This window comes from Eimeria acervulina, genomic scaffold (genome assembly GCF_000499425.1).
Source record: "Eimeria acervulina Houghton genomic scaffold, Eah_scaff177, whole genome shotgun sequence".
NCBI lineage: Eukaryota > Apicomplexa > Conoidasida > Eucoccidiorida > Eimeriidae > Eimeria > Eimeria acervulina.
Window position 1 is genome coordinate 40,438 of NW_013550121.1, and position 10,702 is coordinate 51,139.

General features: G+C 44.8%; 2 protein-coding genes across 2 annotated transcripts; one reads left to right on the top strand and one right to left on the bottom strand.

Annotated features, from left to right (window-relative positions):
* Positions 1–182: 182 nt before the first annotated feature.
* Positions 183–3,933, bottom strand: EAH_00023290 (hypothetical protein, conserved; the record flags this gene model as incomplete). Its single annotated transcript, XM_013396858.1, has 3 exons — positions 183–242; positions 1,534–2,273; positions 3,228–3,933. The coding sequence occupies 3 exons, from the start codon at positions 3,931–3,933 to the stop codon at positions 183–185; spliced, it is 1,506 nt and encodes a 501-aa protein (XP_013252312.1).
* A 3,138-nt stretch (positions 3,934–7,071) lies between these two features.
* On the top strand, positions 7,072–10,080 carry EAH_00023300 (hypothetical protein, conserved; the record flags this gene model as incomplete). Its single annotated transcript, XM_013396859.1, has 1 exon — positions 7,072–10,080. A coding segment is annotated over one exon (3,009 nt), but the record flags the coding sequence as incomplete, so codon positions are not given.
* Between the last annotated feature and the right edge of the window lie 622 nt (positions 10,081–10,702).

Sequence of the window (10,702 nt, forward strand, 5' to 3'; positions counted from 1 at the left end):
AATATATATATATATATATATATATTACAAATGTATAGCTAGATTATATATATGTATAGATTTCCATACTTGCATATATATATATATATATATATATATATACATATAGATATATGTACATATACATATGTATATATATATATGTATATTTAAATGAATATGTTTATACTAATAAATTAATATTAAAATATAATCCGCTCACCTCGGCGTATTTCTGCTACAGCTGCCTTCCGCTTCAGTGCCTGCAATATTAGCAGCAGCAGCAGCAACAGCAGCAGCAGCAACAGCAACAGCAGCAACAACAGCAAACCAAAGATGCAGTTAAAGGAGAAAAAGAGATAAGGGGAGGCAGACAGATAAAGAGCGACAGAAAGAAGAGAGACAAAAAAACAGATATCAAAAGAGAGACAGATAAAGAGATAAAGAAAGGGACATATAAGGAGGGGTATAAAGATATATATATATATATATATATATGAGACAAATATATATATATATATATGACACAGAAAGAGACAGACAGAGAGACAGACAGAGAGACAGACAGACAGAGGGAGAGAGATAGATAAACAGAGACAGACAGAGAAACAGAGACAGAGAGAGAGAGAGAGAGACTGAGAGAGAGACAGAGAGAGACAGAGAGAGACAGAGAGTGAGACAGACAAACAAACAAAGACAGAGAAAAGAGAGAAAGGAGACAGCCTAAATGCTGTACTTGAACAATGTGTCTCTCGCCCTCTTCTTTTGCTGCTGCGACTGCACTCTTCGTCATTTCGTACAGACTCCCATCCGTCCTCTCAGGAAACAAACTCTAAACATATGCAGCAGCAGCAAATGCAGCAGCAAATGCAGCAGCAAATGCAGCAGCAAATGCAGCAAATGCAGTAAATGCAGCAGCAAATGCAGCAGCAAGTGCAGCAAATGCACAAGCAGCAAATGAAGCGCCAGAAAATGCAGTAGAAAATACAGCAGCAGCATGCACCAGCAGCAAATGCAGCAGCAAATGCAGCAGCAAATGCAGCAAATTCAGCAGCAAATGCAGCAAATGCAGTAACAGCAAAATGCAGCAGCAGCAAATGAAGCGCCAGGGAATGCAGTAGAAAATACAGCAGCAGCATGCACCAGCAGCCAATGCAGCAAATGCAGCAGCAAATGCAGCAAATGCAGTGGCAGCGAATGCAGCAGCAAAAGGAGCAGCAAATGCAGCAGCAGAAAATACAGAAACACCAACGCGAGCTGCAGCAGGAGAACCTCCTGCTGCAGCACAGGCCGCGAATACGCGGCGGCTGCTGATTGCGCTTGACGCTGTTGCAGCAGCAGCAGCAGCAGCAGCAGCAACAGCAGCAGCAACTGGAGCAGCAGCAAATGGAGCTGCAGCAGCAGAGACCGAATAGTCAGACACAGATAAGAGGGAAAGAAAATAAGAAACGTATAGACACTGAGGCGCCACCAGCAGCAACAGCAGCAGCAAATGCAGCAGCAGCAGCAGCAGCAGCAGCAAATGCAGCAGCAGCAGCAACAGCAACCGGTTACTTTCAGTTTGGCGTAGAGGTGGGCAAAGAGAATATCGTGCGGCTGCAGCCGCCTAATTTGCTCCTGCTGCTCCCGCACCACTTTCAAGTGTTTCCTTGCTGCTGCTGCTGTTGCTGCTGTTGCTGCTGTTGCTGCTGGCGTTGTTACTGCTGGTGCTGCTGTTGCTGGCGTTGTTGCTGCTGCTCCTGGTGCTGTTGGAGTTGCTTCTGCTGCTGCTGCCGATGCTTCTGCCGCCGGCGTTGTTGCTGCTGCTGAAGCTGTTTCTGTTGGCGTTGCTGCTGCTGCTGTTGCTGCTGCTTCTGGCGCTGCTGCACCTTCATTTGTTACTGCGGGTGAAGTAGCAGATGCAGCAGCAGATGAAGCAGCAGCTGCTGTTCCATCCTCCTTCGTAGTTGCTGCAGGGTCAGGCTGCTCCTGCTGCTGCTGCTGTTGCTCTTGCTGTGGTTGTTCCTGCTGCTGCTGCTCATTCTTACTGGCACTTGTTTCATCGCCCTCTTGCTGCTGCTGCTGCTGTTGTTGCTGCTCCTGCTGTTGCTGCTGCTCCTCCTGTTGCTGCTGCTCCTGCTGCTGCTGCTGCTCCTCCTGCTGCTGCTGCTGCAGCAGCAGCTCCGGAACAGGCAGCAGCTTGCAAGAAGGCAGGGGGTGCAGCGGCAGCAGCTGCTTACCCTTCTCCTGTATCCGCAGCAGCCGCCGCTGCAGCGCAGCACGAAAATCCTGTGGCTGCTCCTGCAGCGAGGTTCCTGCAGCAGCAGCAGCAGCAACAGCAACAGCAGCAACAGAAGCAGCAGCAAAAGTAAGTAATTTAATACGGGGCCCAAGGTGGGAGACAGTATAAAAATTTGTTTTATTTATTTTTTTTAATTTATCTCTCTCTTATTCTTTCTTTGTTTATCTTTGAGGCGAGAGCAGCAAACAAACAAAGCAAACTAATAATAATAAAGATAAAGAAATAATAAAAAAGATAAAGAAATCATAATAAAGATAAAGAAATAAGAATAAAGATAAACGAATAATAATAGAGATAAACAAATAATAAGAGAGACAAACAAATGAGAAAAACAGAGAGCAGGGGAAGCAAAGAAAAACAAACAAAGAGATAAAGACAAAGATAAAGACAAAGACAAAGACAAAGACAAAGACAAACAAATAATAATAAAGATAAACAAGCAAAGACAAAGAGAAACAAAGAAAAAGAAAAATTAAAAATGAAACAAACAAAGAGGACGAGAACATACAAATAGACAAAATAAAGACAGACAAACAAAACATAACAAGGAGAAGAAACAGAGACAAACAAGCAGAGAGAGAAACAGAGAGAGAGACAGAGTGAGAGAGACAGAGACAGAAAGGGACTGTAGAAGATAGAAGAGGAGAGAGAGAGAGAGAGACAGAGAGAGAGAGAGAGAGAGAGACAGAGAGAGACAGAGAGAGAGAGAGACAGAGAGAGACAGAGAGAGAGAGAGAGACAGAGACAGAGAGAGAGAGAGAGAAACGAAGAAGAAAAGAAGAGACGCAAGAAAGGAGACAGATTATTATTATTATTATTATTATTATTATTATTATTATTATTATTATTATTATTATTATTATTATTATAATGGTAATGATAATGAAAATAACAATAATAATAATAATAATAATAATAATAAGAAGAAGAAGAAGAAGAAGAAGAAGAGACAGTTAGTTGTACTCACTTGCTGCAGCAATATCTTTTTCTTTTGTCTTAGCAGCAAACAGCAGCACCTCCGTCGGCATCTCGAAGCAAACGGGCCCCTGACTTAAACCATGTGCATATATCACTTTGCTGCTGCAGCAAGCTTCCTCTATCTCTGCTTGAGCTGCCTCGCGTGCTGCTGCTGCTGCTGCTGCTGCTGGTGAGCCTGGACCCGCGTCATCTTGCTGCTGATCTTCCTCTGACTCCTCCGATGCTGCTGCTGCTGCTGCTGCTGCTGCTGCTGTTTGAGGGATTTCAATGTCGCTGTCTCCGTCTACGGAGCCATCGCCCCCAAAGAGGCCCCACTCATCTTCTGCTGCTGCTTCTGCTGATGCTGAGGGTTCTGCTGCTGCTTCTGCTGATGCTGAGGGTTCTGCTGCTGCTGCTGCAGGAGACGTTGGTGCTGCTGCTGCTGCTGCTTCTGTTGTTGTTGTTGTCTCTGTTGTTGCTGCTGCTGTTGCAGACAACTGGTCGTCAGTTGTATCTGCTGCAGATTGTGCTGCTGGAGCTGCAGCCTCCGCTGATGGTGCTGCTGGGGGAGCGACACCCGCGCTCTCCGTAGCAGCAGCAGCAGCAGCAGCAGCAGGAGCGGCAGCAGCAGCAGAAGACGAAGAAGCAGAAGCGGAAGCAGCTAAGAGAGTTTGCTCTTGCTGCTCCAGCCCCTCATAGGGCTCGTGGTCACCCATGTCCTCTATGTGGAAACCCTAAACCCTAAACCCTAAACCCTAAACCCTTCCCCGGTAAACCCTTGCTGGGGCCCCGTTGTTTTATTTTGTGTTTATTAATATAATTTAAATTTAAAAATAAGCAAACAAATGTTTTTTTTAGCTGCTGTTGCAGCTGACGCCTATTCTGGTGGGCAGCCATTTGGGGGGTGTTAGGGTTTAGGGTTTAGGGTTTAGGGTTTTGTGCTCACAAGCAGCCAGCGGTTAGGGGGTTCTAGACGGCATATAAAGAAGGTTTTTTTGTTTATTTATTTATTTATTTATATTATTTAATTTATTTAATTTAAACATTCGTGTAAATATGTAAGTTATGCATATTTCTTCTCTCTCCGCTGCCCGCTGGCTTAACGGGGCGCCGCCGACAGCAAAAACAAAAATATGAGAATGAACGCAAATTATATAAATTTAAATTTGTTTTTAATATGATGCATTTGCCTATACACTTTACTTTATTTGTACTTGTTCTATCTATGTATATACATACTTGTATTCATCCATATATATACTTGTTATATACTGCTTTTATACATACACATATACACATGTATATACATATATATCTATATATATATATATATGAATACATATATCTGAAAACTCAGGTGTGCGCAGGTTGTCATATATATAAATAAATATATATATATATTTATTTATTTATACATGCACATATAAATAATTGTAGTATGGGCATACCAGTACGAAACCTATGGATAGACGTAAATATATATAAACGAATAGTATATACATATATGTACATATATATATATATATATATATTTTCTTACTATTCCCTCTGCATCCTAAGATCGGAGTGTACGAAGGGCCCCTCCGTCTCTGCATGCATTTATGATTATATCTTTCTATTTACATGCAGCAAGCCTATAAGTGCTAGCGAAGAAAGATGTTTATCAAACAATTCAGGTGCTGTTTATGCATGCATCAAATGGGGCTGCATGCGTTTTTGTTGGTTGCGAGTAGCAGCAGCAAGAGTGATACGGCGTATCTATAGCTGTCTCTGCTGTCTCTTCTATTTCTTCTGTCTCTTCTGTCTCTTTCTTCTCTCTCTTTTGTTTTTTTTTCTTTTCCGTATCCTTTAGCTCTTCTGTCTCTTTGGTTTCTTTTGTCTCATTTGTTTATTTTATCTCTGCTGTCTCTTCTGCCTCCTCTCTTGTCTCTTCTTTCTTTTTTTTTTCTGCTGTCTCTCTTCTCTCTCCAATCTCTTTAACTCTTTTTTGTCTCTTGCTTTCCTTTTGTCTCTCTATTTTCTTTTGTCTCTTTCTTCTCTCTTTTTTATCTCTTTTCTCTCGTTTGTTTCCTCTCTGCATCTTCATTAGCCTTTGTTTTTTTTGCTGCTGTCACCAACCGAAGTAAAAGCAGACTGAGCAGTTGTTGCCTCTCAATATTAAATAATTATTTAAATGCATTCACATCTATTTAAATATTTATTTTAATGCATTTACCTCTATTTAAATATTTATTTTAATGCATTTACCTCTATTTAAATATTTATTTTAATGCATTTACCTCTATTTAAATATTTATTTTAATGCTTTCATCTTTATTTAATTATTTATTTTAATGCTTTCATCTTTATTTAAATATTTATTTTAATGCATTTACCTCCATTTAAGTATTTATTTTAATGCTTTCATCTTTATTTAATTATTTATATTAGTGCATCTTTCTCTATTTATTCGCATAAATGCAGTTATCTCCTTGTTAATATTGATTTAAATATATTTATATCCATTTGAATATTTATTTAAATGCATTTATATCCTTTTAAACATTTGCTTAAATGCATTTTTCTCTATTTATGTATTACAATATATTTATCTCTTTGTAGCTATTCATATAAGTACACTTATATCTATTTGAATATTTATTTAAATGCATTTAAATATGTACATATATATATATATATATATATATATTTAATCAAATTTAAACGTTTGATTAAATGCATTTCTATCATTTTAAATATTTATTTAAATGCATGTATCTCTTTTTAAATACTTTTTTGAAGGTATATACCTCGTTTTAAGTATTTATTTGCATGCATTTATATCTTCTTAAATATCTATGCAGATGCATTTATCTCTATTTTAAATATCTGAATAAATTTATAAGCATAAGCAGCAGGCAAACATAACTGCTAAATTATTAATATGGTTGTTGATGCATTAAAGACAGAGAAAAGAAGAAGGAAAATAAAAAACAGTAATAAACAAAAGGGGTTTATTATATATTTTGTCTTGTAAATATTTGTTTGCTGCTGCGAGTACAAGAGGCTAAGGGCGGCCATAGATAAGGAGGCTACTAAAAAGTATTTCTTTAAATGCATTACTACACTAAATAAATTTTCTAAACATTTTTCAAGACATTTGTATATCCCTTTGAGGCAGTCTATACACTATACTAAAGGGCCTCTATTCTCTTAACCCGGCGTGGTAAGCATATCTTGATTATTAAAAAGCATTTATTTTTAAAGTATTTATCTTTATTTATTTAATATTAATTATTTAAATTCAAAGACAAGGATCTATGTAGAAGATTTCAATATCATTGCTTAGTAGCGGTGCTGCTCTACTGCAGCAGCAGCCACGCTGCAGCAGCCGCAGCAGCAGCAGCAGCAGCCTTCAGTGTAGCAGCCCTCTTAGGTTTTTGTTATTATTTTGAGTGTATGAATATGTCAGTAAACGATTTTGATTTGGTTTTATCCTTTATTTGTATTTTCTTAGTTTTTTCTGCTTTTTTTTACTCTGTTTTTGCATACAAGTTCCCGAGCCGTGGTCCAGTGGTCTGGTTAGATCTGCACAGCAACACACCACCTATATTTTAGTAGTAAAGTTTGTTTTATTCTTCGCTTTAAACTTCATTAGTATTGCTAATTTAATATTTAATAGATGGATTATTATATAGTATTCATTGCACCTATTATAGTACTAATGACATATATAATATAGATTATTTTTTTAAATATCTACCGGTCTTAGTCTCATTATTCAGCTTCTTCTTCCCCTTCGAAGCTCCTTCATTAACAAGAAGCCCCATATAGAGCTTCCTCCGCGGCTCCTACACTTGCCCTTGCATGCGGAGATGTGTGACCGCTCCAGCAGCAACAGCAGCAACAGCAGCAGCAGCAGCAGCAGCAGCAGCAGCAGTACGCCTGATATCACTGCAGATGCTTCGTTTCTACGCTCCCAGACTGTATTGACAGTGCCTAGGAGCAGCTTATCTCCTTCTGCCTTCGTTGCTGGGTCCCGGGTGCATCGGCATGCTGCTGCAGGTCTCCGTTTGGAGGCCCCTCAATCTAAACCCTTCTTCAGAGGGGGCCCCCCAGCAGGAGATGTGGGGCCCCACACCAACGCCTCGCTGCGCCTGGGAGCGGCCCTCAGCCCTCCTTGTAGGGCGGCGAAGATTGGATTGCAGGCTCATCGCAGGCTGCAGCAGCAGCAAGTGGAGCAGCTGTTGCTGCAGCAAGAGCAAAATAATCTGCAAGCAGCAAACGCCCTCTCCCCCTCAGAGTCAAGGGTTCCAAGGAAAGGTAACCAGCAGCAGCAAGTGCTGCAGCAGCAGCAGAAGCAGCGAGGAGAGATCCTGCAGCTGCAACACCTTCACGCACAACGGCGAAGACAGCAACAGCCTAGGGCCCAGAAGCAACAGCAGCAAATGCAGGATCCGCAGCAGCAGCAGCAGCAGCACCCGCACCGACAGCAGCAGCAACGGCAGAAGCAGCAGCAGCACCACCCAGAACAGCAGCAAGAGCCGCATGCCTCTTCTAAAGCCAACCGCCGGAGAGCAAGAAGAGGCGCGCAGCGGCAGAAGGAAAGAGAATCTCAGGAGGGCCCTCTAAGCGCATTGCAGCAAAGTGAAACCTCCCCTGGGATCCGATCCCCGAGCCAGGAGTATATCCTTCAAGACACTGAAGTGGGTCAAACCAGCAGCAGCAGCAGCAGCAGTAACAGCAGCAGCAGCAGCAGGAGCGAGGCGGATTACTCGCCGTTTCAGAGGCCGTTGCAGAGCCGCTCCAGTCCCGTGGAGGCCTCTTCAAGGGGGCCCCACATAGTTGCAGCAGCAGAGAGGGGCCCCCACATGGGTGCAGCAGCAGCTGAGAGGGGCCCCCACGCCTGCCGCAGCGCCACTGCAGCCTTTTGGGGGCTTCCGAGAGGAATGGAGGAGGGCGGGGCCGAGGCGGAGATGTGCGTAGAAGAGGAGAAGTACTCCGCTGCTGCTGTTGCAGCAGCAACAGCTGCTGCTGCTGCTGCTTCTTGTGCTTCTGCAGCAGCTGTAGAAGCAGTTCGGAAACCTGTTGAGGGCCCCCTAGAGGATCAGCGGCTCCTCACGCGGCAGCTACGGGGCCTCCAATCGGCTGATGAGCCCGTGGAACTACAGCTTCTTGCTGCTGGTGGGGGCCCCTCTGAGAAGCGACAAACATTCGGGGAGGCGGTCATTCATGCTTACGGGGGCCCCAGGGGCCCCCACCTCCCTGTAGATATCCCTCTAATCCAGTACCCTCCAGAAGAGACACCCGAATGGGCAGACGCAGAAACATTTGCTCCTGAGGGGCCCCCACGCTCATCCCCCCCTATGGGGGCCCCTGAAGAAAGCTCTACGGGGATCCCTATGGGAGCCCCTATGGGGGCCCCTATGGAGTCCTCCTTGGGGGTCCCTATTGGGGCCCCTATGGAGTCCCCTATGGGGGTCCTTATGGGGGCCCCTATGGAGTCCCTTATGGGGACCCCTATGGGGGCCCCTGTCGTAGCCCCTATGGGGGTCTCTATGGAGGCCCCTATGGGGGCCCCCATGGGTAGCCATGTTGAAGAAGTTTACGGATGGTCTTGTCAGGAGACGGATATAACTGGGAGGGAAGTACTGGCGAGCGAGGAAGATACAGCGCAGCACATTGATGCATGCGGCTACGGCAGCGACAGCAGCTGCAGCTGCTGCCATTATGACTGCAGCAGCAGGGAAAGCGAAGACGGCAGCAGGCGCAGCAGCTGCAGCAGCTGCACTAGCTGCAGTAGCTGCAGCAGCTGCTGCAGCAGCCACGCGTCAGAGGAAGAACGGAATGCAACAAACGAAGATGAGGAGGCGAGCCTTGCTGCGGAGCTGCAGCAGCAAGACACTGAAGCGGATCAAACCCGCCGGAGCGGCAGCAGCGGCAGCAGCAACAGCAGCAGCAACAGCAGCAGAAGGATGGCGGGATCTTCAGAGAAGTTAACAGCGGATCACTGGAAGGTACAACAAACGAATATGGTGCTTGATGTTGCAACTCCCGCAGCAGAAGACGCAGCAGCAGCACTCTCACAAGAAAGTGCTGCTGCTGCTGCTGCTGCTGGGAGGCAGAGACGCAGCACAGCAGGAGGGGCTTGCCTGCTGCACCGCCGGAGTCCATCTTCTGCCCTTCTCTGCAGCAGCAGCAGCAGCAGCAGCAGCAGTAGCAGCAGTAGTAGCAGCAGCAGTAGTAGCAGCAAGGAGCATGGTCAGGGCTGTAGCCGGGAGAAGGCAGGAAGCAGCAGCAGCAGGAACAGCCGGAGCAGCAGCAGCAGCAGCAGAAGCCGTGGGCGTCGGCGTCGTCCGCTGCAGAGCAGCGAGAGCTGGCACAAGGAGGGTATGCAGCAGGTGGGATTGAAGCGCCTGCGTGGGTGCGCTCGTTTTGTTCACCAACAGCAGCAACAGCAGCAGCAGCAACAGCAGCAGCATCATCATCAAGGGCATTTCTTAGGGGGCTCCTCCGTTCGTCTACCTCGTCAGGTGTATCTACGTGGCCCCCAACAAGATCGTATGGTGATATTTGATTGGGATGATACATTTTTTCCTAATTCATGGATTACAGCTCGAGGCCTAAGTTTATTATCGGACCCGTGGGAGTATGAAGAAGAGGCCGGGTTGCTGAGGCGTTTAATGCGCAGTGGGGCGAAGGTGCTGCGTGCTGCTCTCCGTGTCTGCAGCGTTGTTCTTATCACTAATGCTGCTCCTGGGTGGATTGAAGAGACATGTCAGCACTTCTTACCTTCTCTTTGGCCTCTTGTCTCTACTTTAAGAAGAACCTCCGCCAGGTTTCACTTCGACTCCCCATCCAAAGAATCCCCTTTTCTATGGAAGGTAACAAATATCATACAAAATCAATGTGGGCTGCATGCATGCATGCATGCATGCGTATTCATGCATGCATGCATTCATATTCATGCATTCATATTCATGCATGCATCTACTAGGCGTTATTGCATATATGCGTGAATCCGTGCACGAGGAATGTGCTGCATGCATGCACGTTCAAATGCACAAATGCATGCATGAATGCATGCATGAATGCATGCATGAATGCATGCATGAATGCATGCAGAGGCTTAAGGGGAGCTGTTGCTGGAGCGGGACCAACTGTGGGTGGGTTTGTTGGTGGATGCAATTGGGGTGTATATCCACCTACTTAGCCAAGTAGCCTAAATAGTATTTAGGGATTTAGGGTAGATGTGGGGTTTAATATATTTAATTGCGCAGCGCCTCGCCTTTCAAGATGAGGTGGAGAGACACCTGAAAGAATTTCAACACTGCCCCACAATTCTCTCCGTGGGAGATGGGCCCCATGAACGAGACGCCCTCTTCTTCGTTTATGGGTGCGAACAGGGCATACAAACCCTAAACCCTAAACCCTAAACCCTAAATCCGAAAGCGGAAATAAAAGGCATTTGCATAAATATATATATATATATATATATATATATAT